This window comes from Hyla sarda, chromosome 10 (assembly GCF_029499605.1).
Source record: "Hyla sarda isolate aHylSar1 chromosome 10, aHylSar1.hap1, whole genome shotgun sequence".
NCBI lineage: Eukaryota > Metazoa > Chordata > Amphibia > Anura > Hylidae > Hyla > Hyla sarda.
The window spans coordinates 141,554,382-141,579,890 of NC_079198.1; the positions used below are offsets into that span (position 1 = coordinate 141,554,382).

The 25,509-nt window shown below is 39.7% G+C and overlaps 1 protein-coding gene across 15 annotated transcripts in view; it reads right to left on the bottom strand.

Moving 5' to 3' along the window:
* Nucleotides 1-322: 322 nt before the first annotated feature.
* Nucleotides 323-25,509, bottom strand: part of KCNAB2 (potassium voltage-gated channel subfamily A regulatory beta subunit 2) — a 210,898-nt gene continuing 185,711 nt past the window's right edge. For all 15 annotated transcript variants that reach the window (XM_056544493.1, XM_056544503.1, XM_056544500.1 and 12 more), the window contains 6 exons: nt 16,260-16,345; nt 8,336-8,456; nt 6,292-6,386; nt 5,296-5,416; nt 4,999-5,087; nt 323-3,070 (listed from right to left, as the gene is read on the bottom strand). In XM_056544493.1, the coding sequence (XP_056400468.1) occupies nt 2,981-3,070; nt 4,999-5,087; nt 5,296-5,416; nt 6,292-6,386; nt 8,336-8,456; nt 16,260-16,345 (602 nt within the window). In that variant the 3' untranslated portion in view covers nt 323-2,980. The remainder of the gene's footprint in view (nt 3,071-4,998; nt 5,088-5,295; nt 5,417-6,291; nt 6,387-8,335; nt 8,457-16,259; nt 16,346-25,509) is intronic.

Below are 25,509 nucleotides of genomic sequence, written 5' to 3' on the forward strand. Positions count from 1 at the left end.
ATTTTAGTTTTGTTATTTTCTGCACATAAATTTATATTCCGAGCAAAGCAAAAAAAAAAAAATAATAATAATAATATTTTTTAGCAACTTAAAAGAAAAAAAAAAAAAAAAGAAAAAAAATATATTATTATTTTTTTAAATAAAAACAATTGTGCTTGAGGATTGTACAGTAGAAGATACAATCTTTGGAGCTAGAATTTCTCTCCGAGTCTTGAACTAAAAGTCTTACAAAGATATATTTAGTGCTTGTAAAAAAAAAAGAAAATAAACACAATGTGCAAACATTTTCTTTTTTTAGATTGAATTAAAATCTAAAAATGTCTTCATTTATACATTTATCACCCCAATTACACCATGTTTTTGAAGTACATCATTGGGATAGATAAACAGAGCAAATTCCATCCAAAAACAGCGCCACCACTATCCTCAGGGTGTGATTGGTATTACAACTTAGCTCTATTCATGTCAATGGAACTGAGCTGCAATACCACATGCAACCTGAGGATAGGGGTGGTGCTGTTTTCACTAGTTGATTGCATTACCTGAAAATATAATTATTTTTCAGGAACCAAAACACTTAGCAGATAGGACACACAATGTAGTCTCTGGCAGACGACATTCTGTCCAAGTCAATGGGCCTGGCATCGCTATGTTGGCGCCAGCGACATATCCCAAAAATGTGATGTCAATGAGGCCTACGGAAAAAAAAAAAAAAAGATGGCTTCATCCAGAGATAATATCCTAATCCAAATAACGCAAATACAAAAAATAAAAATAAAAGGTTACAGAAAACAGCGCCACCCCCTGGTTCACAGGTTGATTGCGGTATTGCAGCTCATCGCCATTCACTTCTGTAAAGCCAAACTGCAACATCAGGGCAGGATATAAGGGGCAAGATATAAGGGGCAAGATATAAAGGGGCAGGATATAAGGGGCAAGATATAAGGGGCAAGATATAAAGGGGCAAGATATAAGGGGCACTGAGTAAAACAGCAAAAAAAAAAAAAAATGATTCCCAACACTTTCGATTACAGTTGTGCATTTTGGAACTTTTCCCAGAAAAGAACCTAAAACGGACAGATATTTTTAGTACTAGAAAATACAACAACTGACGACATTATAAGAAACTGTGGCGCCATAGTCTGTGACTGGGAATGCAAACACACAAGGAGCAGGATGTGCCCTTCCCTTCACCTCTGTAAATGTAAAGTGGTCTAATGATTGGAAGAAAAACATGGCTGCGGCCCCACCTGTCCACAGGATTATTGGTTATTGGCCCAACAGTAATGGCGGCTTCCGACCAAACTACGGGCCCTGCTAGGTCTTCAGACTGTGGTTCTCCAGCTGTTGCAAAACTACAACTCCGAGCATGCTAATAGTTGTAGTTTTTGCAACATTCCGAGGGCCACAGTTGGAGACCACTGCTCTAGATTTAGGTTTTGATTATGTAAACAAAAAAAATAAACTTCAAAAAACTATAAAAAAATTGGTTAGATATATATATATATTTTTTAATATCAATTTACTGCACTCTTTGTATGTCTAAAATTGTATAATATTTTCCTAATTTCTTAGTAAACAACTAATATAAAATATCATCAAACACAAACTGAAAAAAAATAATAGCAATTTGCGGAACTATTTAAAAATAATTCTTCGCTTTTAAAGGGTATTCCGGCACTTGTACCTCTAAAATTGTATTATAGTCAAAATAATAGCAATTGGCAGAACTTTTCCTTTTTTTTTTTTTTTTAAACAATTCTTGTGTTTTTTGGTTTGTTTGTTTTTTCCGGCATTTGGATAAACATTTATATGTAAATTTATGTTATAAATTTGTTGTTTAAAAAAAAAAAAAAAATTTTGTACTTTGTTTTTATTTTGCATTAAGAAAATATGATTTCATTTTAAAGAAAGTGCAGTTAACTGATAAAAAATATATATATATATTGCTAAAACTTCTTAATTTTTTTATTTTATTTATTTAGTATTTAATTTGGAGACCACTGTAAAGACGATCGTCTGCTCCTGCTGAAAAATAATGGGTTAGGCCAACCTTTGAATAATGTGTTTTGGGGTGGGGGGGAGGGGGTGGGGCTTAAATAGAAAAATAACTTGTAGTCCCGACTTACTGGGACACGATTTGGCAGTAAAAACCTGCCCGATATGAGATGCTCATTCTGCCTGAGATGCAATGAAATAAAAAACATAATGATAAAAAAATAACATATAGCTAAGACTTGTTAAGAGGTCATCAGAGCAAATAAAAAAAATAAAAAAATAAAAAAAAATTCAATAAAACAAAATTTAAATCAGATACATTTTTTAAATCCTAAATGAGGTAAAGGATTTCATTGTAAAGCAGAATTTTTTACAGTAAAAAAAAAAGAAGAAAAAAAAAATTCCAGTTCTTCCAACATTAAGAAATTGGAGTGTGATTATTTTTTACGCCAGAGTAATGCAGTGCGGCACCGACAGTGGAGGAAATACGGAAACGAGGCCTGAAGTCACAGAGATGGACACGCTGAACGTGATGGACACGCTGAACGTGATGGACACGCTGAAAGTGATGGACACGCTGAAAGTGATGGACACGCTGAAAGTGATGGACACGCTGAACGTGATGGACACGCTGAAAGTGATGGACACGCTGAAAGTGATGGACACGCTGAACGTGATGGACACGCTGAACATAAGACGTGATGTTGAATTTTTTTCCCCCATTACCCCAAACGGTGCTCGTCCCGTGACTACATTATTGTGCGGGTAAAGTAGTTAGCGTAGGTTTGGATACATTAAGCGAATGGTTTCTCACATTAATACTTTTGAACAGTTTCCTGGCGGTTTCCGGAAATTGTTGTTTTTTTTTCTGCTTTTTTTTTGGATGCGACCGCGCTCCGCTTGGATTCGGTAAAGCTTAAAGCAGGCAAGTCGAGGAATCGAAGCAGAGCCATGACAGTCCGGTGCTGGGGCATCCCCCTGATTAGGACCGATAGTCTTTTTTGCTATATGGCTTGTTGCCCAAAATACTATCAATCTCGTGAATTATAGAAGAGGATAACTTTGGAAGGACCTGCCAGAAAAAAAGGATGAAGAACGGGTCATGTGATTAGTAAATTCTCAACTTCATCAGAAACTACCTATTGTATAAACACATTAAAATAATAATCCTGATAACTTGCAGTTCCTATACTGGCCACTAGGGCCTAAAACTGAGCCGAGGCTTCCTGTTCGGTACAGACTTCCCAGCAGTCTCTTCCTTATCATCACAGACAGGATCACAGTAAGCGGTGAAACCGGTGTGCAGAGAACAGAGGTACACACAATAGATGATGCTCACAGATCAGCCTCCCATTCCCTATGGAATGACCTCTAAACAGGTCACCGAGCATGCCCAGTAACTGTTTCCCTTCATATCAACAGGACAACTCCTGTCTTTTGTTGACTGTGTCCTGCTGTAAAGCATATCTCTAAATGCTGGTTAAAAAAACAAAGGATAAGGAGCAGCACTCTGTAGAATGTAAGTCGAAGGTGGGTGCACACGGTCGGAATCCCAGGTCACGGGAGACACTTCACAATGTAGAAAGGAGAAGACTGTAGCACTCCAATAAGATGAAAAGTGAATGTGGCTTTATTCCAATTCAACTCGCCTTGATGTTTGAATTGGAATAAAGCCACATTCACTTTTCATCTTATTGGAGTGCTACAGTCTTCTCCTTTCTTCCTAAATGCTGGTTAAAAATGCTCAGATAAGATGGCCGCCCTATTATAATGTACAAAAAAAAGATCAAACAAAAAAATTGTGACAAGTAAATACAAACAGATTAGAAGAAAAAAAAACAAAAAAAACATTTCAGTATTTGGTTCCAATACAGTGTTTTCCAACCAGGGTGCCTCAAGCTGTTGCAAAACTACAACTCCCAGCATGCTCAGACAGCCGTTGGCTGTTCGGGCATGCTGGGAGTTGTACTCTTTCAACAGCTGGAGGCACAATGATTAGGGAAACAATGGTCTTATTAGTTAAAATAAAAAAATTGGCTATACACTCCCTAAAATAAATAAATATATAAATAATTCATACAATAATTATTCAATTAATTATACACACAATAATATTAATAATAATGATAATAATAATAAAACCAAGAGAAGAACATTTATTTTTTTTCTCTCTCTGCTGGAATATTTCCCAGATTACCTAGAAAAATGAATTTGATTTAATAAAAAAAAAAAAAAAAATTGGGAAAAAAAAAAAAAAAAAAGAGGCCAATATATATGCCGCGGACGCTCCTCATTCCAATAATATAAACAGATTTGCCTCATTGGGACAGATTTACTACAGAAAATGTGCATTATTTGTACTAAACAAAAATGGGTTTAAATGACATACTCCACATTTATTTTGAGTGCTTAGGCGCTAATCAACTGATAATAGGGCGTGGCTTGAGAAGAAAGGGGTGTGGCTTCATTTAAATGGGTGGGTATGGCCTTAAAAAATTGCCCAAAATTTTGGGAAGGATTCTGGTGTAATGTAAGCTGACTAATAATTGGTTTAAATTATATAAGAGCAGACACCCCACAGATGGGCCGGATTTATTAAATAAACGCCTCTGTGATAAATCTGGCGCATTTAAAGTTTGCACTGCCTGAAAATTATAAGGTGTTAGTAAATTCCCTCATTGTGTCTTCCGTATACTAAATAGTCTATAAAAGAATCCGCCATGCGCCCAACATCTGGTTTATTATAAAGTGACTATAAGGGTCGCAACAGGATTAGGGGGAAAAAAAGGCCTTTCTGTTCCCATTCAGAAACAGCGACACTCTGGTGGGGTCTGGTATTGCAGTTCTGTCCATTCAACTGAATGACACAATACCACAAAACCAGGTTTAACCCATTGACAAGTTTTTTTTATTTTTGTAAAGAAATTGACCCCCCCCCCACCCCATCTCCTATAACCCCTATAATGTGTTAACCAGAGCCAACCAAGTCCCGATACCCACCTGTATTGCTCCAATATTCTCCAGTAGTTGGTCGGCATTTGATGCCCCTAACAAGACTGAACTGACCCCTTCGTTCCTCAGACACCAGGCTGTAAAAGAAATATCCAGACATTTAAGGTCTACTCTAAAGAAAAAGACCCCAAAATTTTCATTTTTTTATTGAAACCAACTACGTCAGTCAAGTCGTTCGTTGTTCTAGAACTGCTGTGTGTCACAGGGCCGGTTCTTCAGGCCTCGGGCAAGGACAAGTGAGATCCCCCCAGTCCGTGAAGCCGCGTTCATACATCATGTACTCACCGATGGCTAACTGGGGAAGAGTGCAGCCCAGACGTTCTGCGATGGCCTGGAGCTCCTTCAGTTTCGCTTGCTGTCGTCTTCCTTCTTCGCTCAAGATTTTGTCTTTTAACCACTGATAACCCTTTACAGTACAGAGGAAATATAGAGAAGCGTTTGTTTAGCTGGAGAAGACCCCATTTAATGTTACCAACTGGTAATAAAGCAACATTGTCACTAAAACCCAGCAAAGCTATAGAGAGGCCCAGAGGGACATTTGCCCCAGGGAGGCACCAATGGGTCCTGCTACCTCGGGCTGGTTAGGAGGATACAGTGCCGGCCAACAAGGGAGGACTATCTACAACTCTGTGTAGGGCCGTCGTCTTTTGGAAAGTTGTTTTGGCCCTTTTCTTAGTTATTTCCGTTTTTGGGGAAGAATATGGACAGGGATTTGTTCTGATGCAAGGAAGGAATTTTTCCCCGTTATGGAGCAATTGGCATTAGCCTCATACGTTTTTTTTTGCCTTCCTCTGGATCAGCACAGTAGGGACACAATAGAGATATAGGGTGAACTTGATGGACTCTGGTCTTTATATGTAACTATTAATAAGACTCCCACAGAGGTGATCACCGACTTCTTAGGCTGCATTCACACAACGTTCCCTCCCTGCGGCTGCCGGATCCAGCTGGAAAATTTCAAAACCAGGAACTCCCGTATCTCAGCCGGACCGGCGCCAAAACCCATTCACTTTGATGAGCCGACCAGAGTCAGACAATGACTGCGGTGGGCTCATTTTTCCCCCTTATCCAGTTTTGTGGCCAGACTTAAAACCTTAGTATACTACGGTTCTAAGTCCGGTAACAAAACCAGATACAGGGCAAAAATGAGCTGACCGCAGTCATTGTCTGACTCCGGCCTGGAGGGAACGTAGTGTGAATGCAGCCTTAGAGTCCTGCATGCATTTATATTCAGCAGTGTCCAACTGGTGGACCATAAATGATCCAGAACTTCCCACTGACCTTGAGTGATGCTCTCGAATATGGTGGAATTCCACCATCGTATTTTCCCGATACTATTCCACAGGCAAGCGGTGACCACGTCATAGCGCCCACACCTGGAAATGTAGTGAATAAGAATGCCAATGAAGAAGCCAGACATCTATATTGAAAATATGCGCTGAATGTGACATTGCCGATCAATGGCGGAAGTGACTGACGCTTTATGGTTGTGAACAACTGGGGATCAAATTCACCTGAAATACTGGCGAAATGATGGCGCTTCTCCCGGAGAAGTTGCATTCCATACAACAAAAGCATTTCAAACCCGTTCTGGGTTCTTTGTCAGGCAAATCGATGTTTCTTTAGCCAGATGAAGAATCCAGTATGGGCTCGGAACGCGTTGTTTTATGGAATAAAACTACTCCGGGGAAGCGCCATCATTTTACCAGTATTTCCAGTGGATTGTTCCAAATTATACCGGCCTGAACATGTGGGTTCCGGGAGGTAGAGGAAGCTGAGCCAGCATCTAGCAAGTCCACTGAGCGCAATACAATCCGGTAGGCGCCACTTGCTTTGGATACTATCCATATATTGGGAGTGATACACTAAGGGTGCACACCTATTTTTTATTTTCTCTCTATAGGCCAATTCCTGGTTGTGGGCTATCAAGAACCTGAAACCAAAACTGGTAATAATTGTTGTTACAGCAATATGTAGCACCACATGGTGGTCAAACATTAACTTACCCACTTATCTCTGGAAGCTATAACGTGACTGCCTTGTCTGCTTACCCCAGGTGCGGCACAGACCAGGCAAAGTCGTGCCAAGCTATGGACCACCTGCATTTTTGGGTCATCTACCATATATTTCCCATGACAGTATGACATCTAGAGCCTTGGTCTACTAACTGTGGACCTCAAGCTGTTGCAAAACTTCAACTCCCAGCATGCCCGGACAGCCCAGCACCTGTCTGCTTCCTCAAGAGGATCCACACTGATCATGAAAGGTAAATCAAGGCTTCCCTTTTGCAAAACTTCAACTCCCAGCATCCCTGACAGCCAACAGCTGTCAGGGCATGCTGGGAGTTGAAATTCCACAGTTTGGAGACCACTGGTCTAGAAGGTCGTTCACTGGGTTGGAGAAAAGATTGAATATACAACTGAAATACTGCCTATCTTCCCTGTCTAGAGATCTAACATATCTAATGGTCAGGAAAGCCAATAGTTGGGCAAAAAACATGGAGAATGATGGTAAAAATTAGCTTTTTATATCTGGGTAACGCATGAGACAGAGAGCGGGGCCGTTCACATTAAGTCTTTGGTCTACAGGGAGAAGCTCCAGACGTCTACAACGATGGCTACATTGACTTTTGGTCTCCATCAGGTGATGCCAACCTATGGACACATTTAGTCTGCTCTCGGGGAGCCTTCCTGAAGGACGTGCTAAATCGTGAAGTGAACACAACCCTAAACAACACCTGATATTTCTGCAACCAGAGAGCAGTGCATTGTGGGAGCTTGACTGGTTGGAGAAAACCTTCTGTTTGCCATGTCCACCAGCAGAGGCCACCATGCGCCCCATACAGCTGCTGTGCCGATTCTCCCGGTTCTCCAGTGCCCTCTGCTTCTTCTGAAATCTGTGTAATCCCGATTCCCCAGAACCTGCCTGCTCAGCCAATCTGTAGCCGCAGAGGTGTCCCGCCTCAATCACTGTTTAGCTGGTCCTGAGGGGTTGGGATAATACAGAACCAGGAAGAAGAAGAGAACAGCGGGGACCGGGAGCTGCAGGGACCGGAGAAGGTAAGTATGACCATCAATTTTATAAAGCTGACAAGGCGTAAAGCTCCAGGAGATGGAGGGGCTGGTGCGTCAAACCCGGGCCCCAGAAACCCCTCTAAGAAGACACCCGAATTATAAAAGGGACACAGTATACAAGGGGCCCCGATACAGATCTTTCATTGGGGCTCAGGAGCTTTACGGTACATCTCTGAGATATTTATTAGAACACAGAATAAACATTCCTGTCTCTCCGATACTTCTGACATATCATGGAGGTGACAGCTTACCGATTTTATGAAACAGTTCCGGGAGTTGTACTTCAACCTTTTCTCTTTGAAACATGTGATACTCAGCTTGTTCACAGATTGGAGGAATCAAATTGAATTGTCGCGCTACTGAGTAAGCTTCCTACGAGAGACGAAGGGGCATGTAAATCAGGGGAATCAGCAAAAAATAATGTTTACAAAATAATGAAAAAAACTGAAAAACAACAATATAACAGGTTAAACAAACACTAGGTGGCGATATAACAGTATAAAACAAACACTAGGTGGCGATATAACAGTATAAAACAAACACTAGGTGGTGATATAACAGTATAAAACAAACACTAGGTGGTGATATAACAGTATAAAACAAACACCAGGTGGTGATATAACAGTATAAAACAAACACCAGGTGGCGATATAACAGTATAAAACAAACACCAGGTGGCGATATAACAGTATAAAACAAACACCATGTGGCGATATAACAGTATAAAACAAACACCAGGTGGCGATATAACAGTATAAAACAAACACTAGGTGGTGATATAACAGTATAAAACAAACACTAGGTGGTGACATAACAGTATAAAACAAACACTAGGTGGCGATATAACATTATAAAACAAACACTAGGTGGCGATATAACAGTATAAAACAAACACTAGGTGGCGATATAACAGTATAAAACAAACACTAGGTGGCGATATAACCGTATAAAACAAACACCAGGTGGTGATATAACAGTATAAAACTAACAATAGGTGGCGATATAACAGTATAAAACAAACACCAGGTGGTGATATAACAGTATAAAACAAACACTAGGTGGTGATAAAACAGTATAAAACAAACACCAGGTGGCGATATAACAGTATAAAACAAACACTAGGTGGCGATATAACAGTATAAAACAAACACTAGGTGGCGATATAACAGTATAAAACAAACACTAGGTGGTGATATAACAGTATAAAACAAACACTAGGTGGTGATATAACAGTATAAAACAAACACTAGGTGGTGATATAACAGTATAAAACAAACACTAGGTGGTGATATAACAGTATAAAACAAACACCAGGTGGTGATATAACAGTATAAACAAACACCAGGTGGTGATATAACAGTATAAAACAAACACCAGGTGGTGATATAACAGTATAAAACAAACACCAGGTGGTGATATAACAGTATAAAACAAACACCAGGTGGCGATATAACAGTATAAAACAAACACTAGGTGGTGACATAACAGTATAAAACAAACACTAGGTGGCGATATAACATTATAAAACAAACACCAGGTGGTGATATAACAGTATAAAACAAACACTAAGTGGTGATATAACAGTATAAAACAAACACTAGGTGGTGATATAACAGTATAAACAAACACTAGGTGGCGATATAACAGTATAAAACAAACACTAGGTGGCGATATAACAGTATAAAACAAACACTAGGTGGCGATATAACAGTATAAAACAAACACTAGGTGGTGATATAACAGTATAAAACAAACACTAGGTGGCGATATAACAGTATAAAACAAACACCAGGTGGTGATATAACAGTATAAAACAAACACTAGGTGGTGATATAACAGTATAAAACAAACACCAGGTGGTGATATAACAGTATAAAACAAACACTAGGTGGTGATATAACAGTATAAAACAAACACCAGGTGGTGATATAACAGTATAAAACAAACACCATGTGGCGATATAACAGTATAAAACAAACACCAGGTGGCGATATAACAGTATAAAACAAACACTAGGTGGCGATATAACAGTATAAAACAAACACTAGGTGGCGATATAACAGTATAAAACAAACACTAGGTGGCGATATAACAGTATAAAACAAACACTAGGTGGCGATATAACAGTATAAAACAAACACCAGGTGGTGATATAACAGTATAAACAAACACTAGGTGGCGATATAACAGTATAAAACAAACACCAGGTGGTGATATAACCGTATAAAACAAACACTAGGTGGTGATATAACAGTATAAAACAAACACTAGGTGGTGATATAACAGTATAAAACAAACACTAGGTGAAGATATAACAGTATAAAACAAACACCAGGTGGTGATATAACCGTATAAAACAAACACTAGGTGAAGATATAACAGTATAAAACAAACACCAGGTGGTGATATAACAGTATAAACAAACACCAGGTGGTGATATAACAGTATAAAACAAACACCAGGTGGTGATATAACAGTATAAAACAAACACCAGGTGGTGATATAACAGTATAAAAACAAACACTAGGTGGTGATATAACAGTATAAAAACAAACACCAGGTGGTGATATAACAGTATAAAAACAAACACCAGGTGGTGATATAACAGTATAAAACAAACACTAGGTGGCGATATAACAGTATAAAAACAAACACTAGGTGGCGATATAACAGTATAAAAACAAACACTAGGTAGAGAGACCGTTTTAGTAAATCCGCTCCAATAATATTTCCTTTTCTTTATACCAAGGACATAATCTACACTAAGAATCTGCAGTGGAAAATCCTCATGATCTGGTGCTACGAGAGACCTGTGGAAATTGGGAAGGAGGAAAATCCACGGCATTTCTGTATGAGGCCGGAATTCCATTCAGCGTTTTTGTGAAAAAACTCTCCAAAGAAATGCAGTGATGGCCACATGGTAATTTTTGGCCGATCTTTGTGACAAAATGTTAGCGAAAATGTTGGAGTCAATGGGAAATATTAAACTCCATTTGCCACTTCCATTTTGTGAAATTTTTTGGCTTAGAAGCTGTTCTCCAAAATGACAATATCAGTATGTTCTGGAATGGCGTGTTTTTCAGGAAATATTGGCACTTTTTCTGCTATAAACCTCACTTCTGCATCCCCCCCCTCCCCTTTATACAATGACAATAAATTAAAAAAGGAATGAAAGAGTGCTCCCGCCCAAAAAATTATATATATAAATACATATGGAAAAAAACAACCCCCCCACCCAAAAAAAATAAAAAATGTAAATAATTTTTTTTAAATATTATATATATATATATATATATATATATATATATATAAAAATTAATAAATAAAAATGCTAAGCTAAGGCTAGGTTTACACTACAGAATTTCTGAGTGGAACTTCAATTCAATTTGGAATTCCACTCGGAAATTCCTATGCAGCAGAATCCCATTGCTGGCGCAGTACGGAATGTCAGCGCCAGATATTCCACCGCTGAAACTCTGCCTCCAAATGAATGAGAGTGCTCATTCGTTAGGCAGAATCCACGCTGTAGACATTGCCGTCTATGGGGATGGCAATGTCTGCGCAGTCCTTTCGCAAATTCCGTAGTGTCACTTAGCCTAAAACCCACTATTTATAAAAGAATGCCACAAAATCCTCATTTTTTTTTTTTATTATTATTTTTTTTTCAAGTCACAAAAACACCAAAGAGAAGTCGTGCGGAATCCCTTAGATCAGACAGGGACAATGTCATTCACTTTCTGCCCAGGAAATAAAGGGTTAAATTTTCTTAATTTAAGATGTATGTAATATGAGGGCAGAAGGTGCGCATGGCGAGAATACTGTCCGGGCGCAGTAATATACGCCGCGCACATCGCGTCCCCCTATCCCCTGCTCCGTGGTTCGGATAAATGCTCGCTCAACTCCAAAAATAATGACCGTGTAATCCTCTCCGCCGACTCCCGGCCGCCATCGCGTCCTGTCCACACGGCTCAGCGTCAAACGTCTTCCCTCCATTCCGTTTACAGCCACAACTAATGGGAGCGATTTATTTTTAGCCAAAAAGCCCAAATTCATTCTAACGTTTCCGCGAGCGACGATCTCCGACACAATCACCCCGAGATTTATAGCGTAAAAATAGTAAATTTATTCAAAGGCTTCGTCCACCTTCACACGTATTTCTTCCGCTCTGCAATTCGCCTTGATAAAAATATTTCCCGTTTTGTGCGTACGGCTTCTATGTGTCACCATGGTAACAGGCGACAAACAAATTCTGCTACCTAATTCCATTTATCTCCAATTTAACCGCTTAACGATGCATGGTAGTGGAACATTGATAGAATGGAACAACGCAATAATATACATCAGTGGTATCCAAACTGTGGACCTCCAGCTGTTGCACAACTACAACTAACAGCATGCCCGGACAGCCAAAGGCTGTCCGGGCATGCTGTTAGTTGTAGTTGTGCAACAGCTGGAGGTCCACAGTTTGGAGACCACTTCCATAGAATGTATAAGCAATCGGAGCATTGCTCATCAAATGATTGCTCATACAAGTCCCCTATGGAGACTTAAAGGGGTACTCCAGTGGGAAAACATTTTTATTTTTTTTATTTTTTAAATCAACTGGTGCCAGAAAGTTAAACGGATTTTTTAATTACTTCCATTAATAAATCTTTATCCTTCCAGTACTTTTTAGCAGCTATATGGTTCTGAGGACATTTTTTTCTTCTTGAATTTCTTTTTTGTCTTGTCCACAGTGCTCTCTGCTGACACCTGATGCCCGTATCCGGAACTGTCCAGAGCAGAAGAAAATCCCCATAGCAAACCTATGCTGCTCTGGACAATGTGGGCAAGACAAAAAAGAAATTCAAAAAGAAAATAATTTTCTCTGTAGCATACAGCTGCTAATAAGTACTGGAAAGATAAAGATTTTTAAATAGAAGTAATTTTCTGGCACCAGTTCATTTAAAAAAAAAAATTTTATTCCACCGGAGTGCCCCTTTAAAAATGTGTAAAATAGATAAATAAAAACAATTAAAGCCTTAAAGGAATTTTTTTTTAATTTCCCATAATTTAAATCACCCCTATTATTAAAAATTTTTTTTTAATTTAATTTAAAAAACAAAACATATTTGGTATGGCTGCGTGCGGGATTGTCAAACCAATTAATATATTATATATATTATTGATCCTGTACGGTGAATTGTGTAAATAAAAATTAACCAATTCCAGAATTGCATTTTTATTTTATTTTTTATTTTTTTTTATTTTTTTTGGGGGGGGGGGGGGGGTCACATCCCATTCCAGAAAAAAATATTGAACAACAAGTGATCAGAAAGTCTGATCTACAACAATTTGGTACAGATAAAAACTGCAGATCACAGAAGCCAAAACTCCTCTATAGGTGGAAAAAAAATAAACATGACCAGCTATATATAAAAAAAGGTTTTATTTTCATTTTAATACAACTACTGGGTTTAAAATTGTAAAAAATAAAGAAGAAATTATAATGATAATAATAATAATAGAAAAAAAAAAAAAAAAATAATATATATATATATATATATATATATATATATATATTGGGTATTGTAGTAATCACTATGACCTGGAGATTAAAGATAACATGTCAGTTTGGTGTAAAAAAGCAGAAAGAAAAAATGTCTGTGTCCTTAAAGGGGTACTTCCGTAGAAAACTTTTTATTTTATTTATTTTTTTATCAACTGGCGCCAGAAAATTACTTCTATTTAAAAATCTTTTCCCGTGGAAAACGTATTTTTAATTTTTTTTTTTATCAATTGGTGCCAGATTTGTAAATTACTTCTATTAAAAAATCTTAATCCTTCCAGTACCTCTTAGGGGCTGTATACTAAAGAGGAAATGCTTTACTTTTTGGATTTCTCTGATGTCACGAGCACAGTGCTCTCTGCTGACCTCTGCTGTCCATTTTAGGAACTGTTCAGAGCAGAAGAAAATCCCCATAGCAAACATATGCTGCTCTGGACAGTTCCTAAAATGGACAGCAGAGGTCAGCAGAGAGCACTGTGGTCATGACATCAGAGAAATCTAAAAAGTAAACCATTTCCTCTGTAGTATACAGCAGCTAATAAGTACTAGAAGGATTAAGATTTTTTAATAGATGTCATTTACAAATCTGTTTAACTTTCTGGCACCAATTGATTTTAAAAAAAAAAGTTTTCCACGGGAGTACCCCTTTAAGGGGTTAATACTAAAAGTACATCTGGCAGACTGGCCACAAGTAATGGAGAAGGAGGGAAGAGCAAACAACAGGATCTGACTACACAGCGTTTGGTTGTCTGTTACCATGGAGACACAGCCTGCATAAGAGATGAGCAAACAAAGGGGTTGGAAAAACTGCTCCATTTCTTATTTTAGATTTTTTGGGACAATATAAACAGTTATCAAAGGTGGATAAATCCTTTAATAAGCTGTTTTTCTCACTAAAGAGAATACTTTCTTATAAAAAAAAAAAAAAAAAAAGAATGTTAATTGATAAGAATTAATAGTTTTGTCTGTGGTGCGAAAATTTCTTAGTTTACATGGAGGAAAATGCTTCTTCACTGATCGGTAGAATTCAATGATGTTTCAAAAATGTTATTGGTCCTTACGAATAAATAAATAAATATAAAAAATATAAATAAATGAATAACAATTATAACAGACAATAGGAGACTAAAAGACCACAGGCCCTTGCAGTCGAGCCCCTAATAACTGATTGCCATACAGTATACATATATTGTGTATAGGGATGTGGAATTCCTATCGCCCGACGCCCGGGACATGCAGTTCCTGGCACCGGGCAGGTGAATTTTTCCGGCCCTTAGCCCGGCTTCGGGAAAGCAGGGCCGGACCTGACAAGCACGGCGGCGCTCAGCAGTCTGTATGGAGCGGGCTCCCGACTCGTGCCCGCTCCATACTCTGCAGCCCCCGGCTGATTTCAGTGGCCGGGGGCAACCGCTAATAGACAGCCGCGGCTGGCTATTAACCCTTTAGATCGCCGCCATCAAAGCTGACAGTGGCGTCTAAAGGGACATGTGAATGCTTCCTGGTGGGCTAGTGGGTTGGATCGCGGGGGGAGATCTACTATAGAGGTAGCTGGAGGGCTTACCTCTCCTTCTGTGGCTCTGTCATTGATAGATCCTGGCTGGACTAGGCTCTATCAATGGATCACAGAGCACACAGATCAATAGAACTCTATTGATCTGTATGAGGAATCTAATGATTCCTCCTAAAAGTGTAAAACAAAAACATTTTTAATAAAAGTTTAAAAGAAATTAGCCCTCATACAGCCTTGTATGCCAATTATTATTATTTTTTTTTTAAAGCTATATTGGTCAAAAATTGGCAATAAAAAAAATTCGAAAAAGTTCAGATTTTTTTTTTAAATCAGTAAAACATGACGGAAAACTATACAAATCTGGTATTCCTGTAATCAGGCGACCTTAAGTATCAAAACAACATGTTAGCTCAACCACAAGGTAAATGGCGTAAAAAAGAAAAACACCAAATTTGCTAAATTATCTTTTACTATTTCCATTTCACTTCACCGATATATATATTTCATCAAAATCAATGCAGCTCTACTTAACCAAAGATTCGTGGTGCCAGCGCCCCGACCAGATCACAGTCCAACCAATAAACAAGAAATGGCGCAGCACTCCAAAAGATGTAGAAAAAACGGTGTATTTATTCCAATACACAGTTTTTTCTACATCTTTTGGAGTGCTGCGCCATTTCTCGTTTTTTATTTTTATTTTTGGTTCGGATAATATGTTATTGAAAAATTAAAAGGTGTCATTATATTAGGTAGGTATGGCTATTATAGGGCGAGGAGGAAAAAACGAGTGTAAAAGCGAAAATTGGCCGGACAAGTGGATCGTCATGAGGGACAAGTAGATTTTGCTCCATTTTAGTCCCAGGGACAAGTAGTTTTTTATTACATTTCCACACCTCTGTGTGTATAAGATATATTGTGTCTTAATTAGCTTATAATAGTCAAATGTTGGCAATCTGGACTGTCTTAGTTTCAAAAAGTTGGTGCCATGTTTAAAAAACTCCTTTAAAATATCTTTTTTTAATAATCCAAGAAAAGCCATGACGCTCAAACTTTAAGTATTTGTAAACATCAACATATATCATATGGTAAAGGACAAAAATAAATAAATAAAGATTACCATTATTTCCATGGAGCTCCAACGTGACGTCCCCCAATACATCGCCATCCCTTGGTTGATCACATGGGTCATGGCCCGGACCGTCTCTGTGGAGAAAGGAACGGAAGGAAAACGGGAGAATTAAGTCTCAATCAGGACTTAATAATAATAAGACGACAACTCATACCATGCAGGAGGCTAAGTCTACAACAACGAAAGGGAAAGAATGCTGCAAGGACATCTTACAAGCAGTGTAAATCATTCCTGTCCATTTGACAAGTCACTTGCAGTAAAATGCAGGTCCCAAAAAAAGTTTCGTAGTCATCGCCTTTCCCCGTCTTGAGAAAGATTAAAACATTAAAGGGATATCCAGGGAAAAAACTATATATATATATATATATATATATATATATATATATATATAAATCTCAACTGGCTCCAGAAAGTTAAACAGATTTGTAAATTACTTCTATTAAAAAATCTTAATCCTTTCAATGATTATTAGCTGCTGAAGTTGAGTTGTTCTTTTCTGTCTGGCCATAGTGCTCTCTGCTGACACCTCTGTCTGCCTCAGGAACTGCACAGAGTAGAAGAGGTTTGCTATGGGGATTTGCTTCTAAACTGGGCGGTTCCCAAGACACGTGTCATCAGAGAGCACTTAGACAGAAAAGAACAACTCAACTTCAGCAGCTAAAAAGTACTGAAAGGATTTAGATTTTTTTATAGAAGTAATTTCCAAATCTGTTTAACTTTCTGGTTGATATATATAAAAAAAAGTTTTTTCCTGGATAACCTCTTTAAAGAAAAAAGACAATTTTTTTTTAAAGAAAATCCAAAAAGATAAACCCAATTTCTCGAGTTGGGATGGATTGATGAAATTCAGCGGCCTTCAGTTCCTAGAACATAGTTTCCCAAGCAAGGGGCTTCCAGCTGTTGCAACACTACAACTCCCAGCATGCCCGGACAGCCAAAGGCTGTCCGGGCATGCTGGGAGTTGTAGTGTTGCAACAGCTGGAGGCCCCTTGCTTGAGAAACACAGCCTTAGAAGACCCTTATTTGAAACCGTGGGATAGGCTTGTCTACCGATGACTGCGGTCATGTGATTCGCATAAATATTCCAGATATATCCAGTTCAGCGAGGTCACAGTGGGTGCGGTATAAATTCAGACCAGTCGGAAGCCTCCTCGGTAAAAGACACTGCGGGGGAGAGAAATTAAACTGCTGATCCCGAAAATTTGGTGCAAATTGTTCCCCCCAAAAAATGCTTCCGTCACGTATTAATAGTAATTTAGACACTTTTGCTCGACAAGTGGGCGTGGCCAGCTGGAAAGTGGGTGTGGTTTTACAGAGGGGACACAGCCTAAGGGTACGTTCACACGTGCGGATTTACAGCGTATTTTATGCTGCAGATCCGCCGCTGAAGGATCTCTGTATGGTGCCCCTAAATGTGCCTGCTCGGAGCGGCAATACGCCGCTATGAGCAGACACACTGCGATGTGCAAGTCGTCACGCATGCGCGGTGTACTCGCTTCCCCTACTCAATGAGCTAGGCCAAGAGATGCCGCGATGTGCGAGTATATTGCGCATGCGCGTGGCGACTCGCACATCGCAGTATGTCTGCTCGTAGCGGCGTATTGCCGCTCCGAGCAGGCACATATAAAGGCAGCATATAGGAGGTCCTACAGCGGCGGATCCGCAGAGAAATACGCTGCGAAAATCCGCACGTCTGAACGTACCCTAAATGTGGCCAAATTTTGGGAAAAAAACAATGCCAACTAATAATTGGTCTGAAACTTAGACGACTGTTTAAAATCTGCCACTTTCTTAAAGGGGTACTCCGGTGGAAAACTTTTTTTTTATTTTTTTTTAAATCAACTGGTGCCAGAAAGTTAAACAGATTTGTAAATTATTATTGATTTTAAGAACTGTCCAGAGTAGGAGAAAATCCCCATAGAAAACATATGCTGCTCTGGACAGTTCCTAAAATGGACAGAGATGTCAGCAGAGAGCAATGTGGTCATGATGTCAGCAGAGAGCTCTGTGTTCCAATATGAAAAGAATTTCCTCTGTAGTATTCAGCAGCTAATAAGTACTGGAAGGATTAAGATTTTTTATAGAAGTAATTTACAAATCTGTTTAACTTTCTGGCACCAGTTGATTTAAAAAAAAAAAAAATGTTTTCCACCGGAGTACCCCTTTAAATGTTCTTAAGTTTACACAGTCTACAAATTAGGGAACGTGTTTGCCGTTCAACTGCAATTCATATTTTCTTATATATGATATGAGGCAAAAAATTTACAACCAGATAGAGACCTAATAAAAAAAGGCAAACAAAAAAAATTATGACCATATTAAAAAAATATAAAAAATAAAAAAAAATACGTAAATGTGTAAAATAAAAAAATAGTAATAGTAATAAAAAATTATTAATATACAAAAATAATAGTAAAAATAATAATAATAATAATAATAATTAGTCAGAATAGAAGCAGAGTCTTACAATAAGTCAAGTTATCCTGGTCCCAGGTATTTTACACATTTAAACTCCAGTTTTACGGTATTTTTTGTAGCAGCAGATGATAAGCGTAAGGTTTATGAGAACTTATGTACAAAATTTATTTATTTCAACATGAGGGTTTGAAAAAACAAAAACATAAAAATATTCCACCTTGGCGACTTTCTCTGCCTTTAGGAGGCTCCACATAGAACTTGGCGCACTGACCTTATGGGTTACAATTCTTTAGAAATAATTTTACATTTTAACAATTTGTTAAATTTGTCACCAAAAAAACTCGTCCAAAAATAAAAAAAATCCTGTAATTAAAATTTTCAGACTAATCCCCATTATTACTGTCAAGTTTGGTTTATGTGAATATTGAGAATTAGCCAGAAAATGACAAAGATCTTAAACTTTAGAACAAACCGGAAAACAGGAAACGTGAAGAAGACATCAAAATAGTGAATTAAAAACCTTAACGTCATCAAAATGATTAAATGATCATTAAAAATGAGACCATCCCAGGTAGTTTATTGGCCATTCAGAACGGAGATTTAGAGGGTTCTCTACTTTGGACAGTCACCACTTGTTAGAACAATCCCTTGACAATAAGCGGATCATAAAGTGCGCCCCCGCATTCCATTTTCCTGCAGCGCCACCATGAGGAGAGTTAAAGGGGTACTCTGCCCCTAGACATCTTATCCCCTAGGGGATAAGATGTCTGATAGCCGGGGTCTGGCCGCTGGAGAACCCTCTGATCTTCGCCACACCCCCTTCATTCATGTCTATGGGATGAGGCGTGACAGCTTTGTACTAGCCGCCACGCCCCCTCCCCATAAACATGAATGGAGTGGGCGTGGCTTCAGTGTTCATGAACATAGCAGTGCTGGGCCGGAGATCGAGTAGATCACGATCAGACATGTTATCACCTATCCTCTAGGGGTGGAGTAGCCCTTTAAGCATTACACAAGATGTAGTTTAATCAATCTGTGTAATGCAGGACAGGACGGGTCCTCCAGAGCTATGGGTAAAGGCAAACTGTAGTGGTATATAACTTATCTTTCGGATAGGGGATAAGTTACAGATCGCGTAGTGATCTCCTGTACGGGGCCCCCGGGCCTTATGCATGAAGTGAGCGTTTTGCCCCCGCTGACACGCCCCCTCCATGCATCTCTATGGGATATATAGAGGAGCGTGTTGGCCGTCGCATCTTGCTGGGAGTGGACACACCCCCTTTCTGCGCACTGCCGCGGCCCCGTACACGAGATCACGGGGTGCCCAGCAGTCAAGACCCCACGCGATCTATAACTTCAGATAGGGGATAAGTTATATACCACTACAGTTTTCCTCTAAGGGTGTATTCCCACGTGGCGTATTTGCTGCGTATTTGGTGCTGCGTATTTTCCTACCCATTGACTTCAACAGGGAAAATAAAATACGCAGCAGCAAATACGCCGTGTGGGAACGTACCCTAAGAGAGGAAAATTCTGACCAAAGGACTTCACTCCTAACATCTTGGAAAAGTTACCTGACCAACTCCTTTAAGAGTTTATATTCCATCAAATATATACAAGCCAAGCCTAACTCTAAGGAGCGGCAGGTATTGGGGGGTTCCCTATATGCCACATACTCAGGAGCAATTTTGGCAAGGAAGACCTATAGTTCTGAAGTAATTTCCAAACAAGGGTCAAGGTAATGTAACATTATTGGAACAGGGAATCTGAATCTGTTTTCCCGCACTAGACCCAATGCATATCTGTAGCCTTAGAGCCTCTGTTTCTAATATGCAAATATGCTCCTTTGTACAATGGAGGTGGGAGCCTTCCCACGCAGATTCCCTGCCTCTGTCCACTCTTCTGCCATATATGTCTGCCCATCTCTGAATATTTATATCATCTTCAAAGCTGTCACATCACAAATGGCAGCAGAGGGGGCAGAGGCAGGAAGGCTCCCACCTCCATTGCGCAAAGGAGCATATTTGCATATTAGCAACATAAGCTCTAAGTCTACAATGTGACCACGGGTCGGAGTGAGTAATATTTCATACTGATAAATCCAGTCAAACAACTGCCCCCCCTCCTGCTTGGACACATACTAGTCCTGCTGTGTCCATGAATCATCACCTATGTCATGGACACTTCCTTGATTGACAGCTGTGAGCGCAGGAAAAATCCTCCCACTGTCAGCTTGTGTCCGCTACTGTCAGTGAGGACATGCTGGGAGTTGTAGTTTTACTAATGCTAGGGGAGATGTGACCAGACAGCGTACTGAGGGAGGGGGCGGAGACCTGCACAGTGAGGCCACGCCCCTCCTACGGATTCACCAAAGATATTCTGATCTAATTCATGTTTCTCGGGCCTGTGGTCCAGTGGGCTTAGAGAAGATACACCTGACAGTAAAGAATACTATGTCCTCTATATAACACTTCTATAGGATCTGTTCTTCTTACTCTGCATTGTGCTGTTCAACTGTTATTTCTGCTGAATATTTAAAAGCAAATGAACAAATAGTCGTTAAGAAGTGTCAAAGGGGCGTGTCCCTTCAGAGTCTGGTATTGTTAGCAATGACTGGACACTGTCGGACTCTAGAGAAATGGTAACACCCAATTTATATAAATTTATAGCAAGAATAACAGAGGAACGGCACAACACAGATCTAGAATAAGATATTTCAGAAAGAGAGAGAGAGAAAAGATGTCCGCATTATGGCCCGGTTAATACGGTTCAGGATCTCATGTTCTGGAAAGAAAAGGTAGATGTGGCTTAAAGGGGTACTCCGGGCAAAAATATCTTATCCCCTATCCAAAGGATAGAGGATAAGGTGTCTGATTACGGGGGCCCGCTGCTGAGACCCCCCGCCATCTCCCTGTAGCACCTGCATTCTATGCGGGTGCTGAATCTCCAGTTTCGGAAACCTCCAGGTTTCCGGGACTGAGGATGTGACGTCACGCCACCCCCTCCATTCATGTCTATGGGAGGGGGCGTGACGGCAGTCACGCCCCCTCCAATAGACATGAATGGAGGGGGCGTGGCGTGACGCCCCCAGTCCCGGAAAAGTGGAGGTTTCCAAAACTGGAGACGCAGCACCCGCATAGAATGCAGGTGCTACAGGGAGATGGCGGGGGGTCTCAGCAGCGGGCCCCCGTAATCAGACACCTTATCCTCTATCCTTTGGATAGGGGATAAAATATTTTTGCCCGGAATACCCCTTTAATTTCAAGGTCAGTACCAAAAATAAAGCTAAAGGAATAAACTGCCATTATAAAGGAGAGTCCCAACATCTCAATGTGATAGAGATCAGAGTCAAAAATAGAATTTTAAGGGGTACCCCACTGGTCAGGGTTCAGAAGTAAATGTTGTGAACGGTGTTTGCGCGTTTCGAGGGTTGACCACGTCCCTCGAAGGATGGCAAGTGGAGTACTCCTTTAAGTCGAAAATAAATAAATGGTAAATAGCAATTATTTTTTGAACCCCGCCTGACCACAGGAGAAAAAAAAAAAACCGCCATACAATTTCTTACAAGACAACTAGGTATAAAATATAAGGATTAGAATATGAAAGTAAAAAAATTATTTTTATATATTTACATATTAATAAAATCTTTATTCAAAACATAAGTGTTACAAAATATTAAATATTAATAAATATTATTAGATTTTTTTTTAGACACCAAGTATTAGCTGAGATCAGCCAGTCCTCCAGCTATTGCAAAACTACAACTCCCAGCATGTTGTGAAATGTAGTTCTGCAATGGCCGGCGAGACACTGCTCGGGGATCGGAGGCTTAGAGGATCCATGCGACCTCACAATCCACACCCTAGGAAACAATAAGGTGCGTTACCCTGACCCGGTGTATGTTACACATAAAAGATATTATGTATCCAGATTCATGTGATGTCACAAAAGGCGTTCTGGATGCATGAGGACACACGGTCACCCGGGCCCCACTCTACAGCGCTTGCAAGGCATTCTGTACAGTGCAATTGTGACTAAGGAAGTGTTTCTAAAACTAGAGAGAAAAATAATAAGACATTTCACAGAATAAAAAACTAAAATAATCGTTATTTCATTGTCTTCTTCTGTAATATACCGGTATTTGTAATCATAAATTCGTGATTACATATGGTAAATAATAAGTGACCAATTTACTAGTACAGTGATCCCTCAAGTTACAATATTAATTGGTTCCAGGACGACCATTGTATGTTGAATCCATTGTATGTTGAGACCAGAACTCTATGGAAACCTGGTAATTGGTTCTAAAGGCACCAAAATGTCATCCAAAATAGGAAAAAGTGAGGATTAAAGAAAAATAAGTAGATAACTAATATAGATAAAGCAAATCCTTATATATAAAAGTAAGAAAGATCTGCTGGGAGCTGTAATCACTGTCTAGGTCAGTGTTTACCAAGCAGGGAGCCTCCAGCTGTTGCTAAACTACAACTCCCAGCATGCCCGGACAGCCAAAGGCTGTCCGGGCATGATGGGAGTTGTAGATTTGCAACAGCTGGGGGCACCCTGCTTGGGAAACACTGGTCTATGTACAGGACAGGAGCTTCTTCAGGGTCCTGTACAGAACACACAATGTCCTAAAAATGTAACATGGAGTCGCCCTTACTTGGGGTCCAAAGGAGCAGGTAACCCTGGTACAGGTAAAGTGTACAGAACATGTAATACCTCCCTGTACTGTAGGAGGCGCTACCAGACACCAGTCAGTGCATACACTTCAGTAATACAGGTAAAGAGTACAGAACATGTAATACCTCCCTGTACTGTAGGGGGCGCTACCAGACACCAGTCAGTGCATACACTTCAGTAATACAGGTAAAGAGTACAGAACATGTAATACCTCCCTGTACTGTAGGGGGCGCTACCAGACACCAGTCAGTGCATACACTTCAGTAATACAGGTAAAGAGTACAGAACATGTAATACTTCCCTGTACTGTAGGGGGCGCTACCAGACACCAGTCAGTGCATACACTTCAGTAATACAGGTAAAGAGTACAGAACATGTAATACCTCCCTGTACTGTAGGGGGCGCTACCAGACACCAGTCAGTGCATACACTTCAGTAATACAGGTAAAGAGTAGTACAGAACATCTAATACCTCCCTGTACTGTAGGAGGCGCTACCAGACACCAGTCAGTGCATGCACTTCAGTAATACAGGTAAAGAGTATAGAACATGTAGTACCTCCCTGTACTGTAGGGGGCGCTACCAGACATCAGTCAGTGCATACACTTCAGTAATACAGGTAAAGAGTAGTACAGAACATGTAATATCTCCCTGTACTGTAGGGGGCGCTACCAGACACCAGTCAGTGCATGCACTTCAGTAATACAGGTAAATAGTACAGAACATGTAATACCTCCCTGTACTGTAGGGGGCGCTACCAGACACCAGTCAGTGCATACACTTCAGTAATACAGGTAATGAGTACAGAACATGTAATACATCCCTGTACTGTAGGGGGGGCTACCAGACACCAGTCAGTGCATACACTTCAGTAATACAGGTAAAGAGTACAGAACATGTAATACCTCCCTGTAATGTAGAGGGCACTACCAGACATCAGTCAGTGCATACACTTCAGTAATACAGGTAATGAGTATAGAACATGTAATACCTCCCTGTACTGTAGGGGGCACTACCAGACACCAGTCAGTGCATACACTTCAGGAATACAGGGGTTTTACCAGTAAATTGCCCATTCTGATTGGCCGGTTCTTCCGGCCATTGACACGTTTCACAGATCTGGACTGTCTGTACCTTGTATGTTGAGTCTGGTTTCAACTTACAATGGTCCAGAAAAGACCATTGTATGTTGAAACTATTGTATGTTGAGGCCATTGTAAGTTGAGGGATCACTGTAATAGGAAAAAAAACACATTAAATTTAACCCAAAACACTTGTGGGTTTCCACATCTACGCATTTTACACATTGTCTAAGAATTTGGATCTCAACCAAGGTGAGATTTTAGAAACACTTTAGGGGAATAATGCTTTATCTGTCTCCATCATGCAAACCTTTTTTATTATATAACATAAGGCCCATGCCCAAAGAAGCGAAACCATCCACTCGAAGCCTGAGGTGTGACCATGCGCTGCCCCAAAGCATCGAGCCAACAACAATAGTACATAGGAAGAAAAAGATCCCTAAAAGTGCATTGATGCATAATAGAGCATTACATTATGGGGGATGGAACAGATCAAACACACAGGCAGAACCAGCAGAGACTACAACTGGGCACAAAGGAAATAGAAATGTTAAAATGTTAATTATTGAAATTTTTTCTAAGATTTGTGAACATGTATAAAACCATAAAACATTCATCACAACTTAAAATAATTAAAAAATTTTAAAAAAATTTTTAATGGCCCAGCTGTAGAACTGATGATCTCTTCAAGAAACAACAGTAATTCTTATTTCTTGAAGGTCAAGCAGCATCATTGAGTATTCTCCGCACATTACAGAAGATCTGGCTACGGTAATGTGCTCCACAAATCACCCAACAAAACCTCAATGATGCAGAAAAACTGCTTGAAATGAGACACCAATCTCAATCTACCATGCAGAAAAAAAAATAAAAAATCCCAGAAACAAGTAATGATATGGAACACAAATCAGGGCAAACAGGGTCAGGGACGGTCATTTAGGGGATCGGAGAAAAGACCGGAGATTTTACTTGCAAGATGTAATTAAAGGGAATTTTTATGCATTTTATGGATATTTTTTTCTTTTGGGATCAGGGAGGAAACACTTGTATGGTAA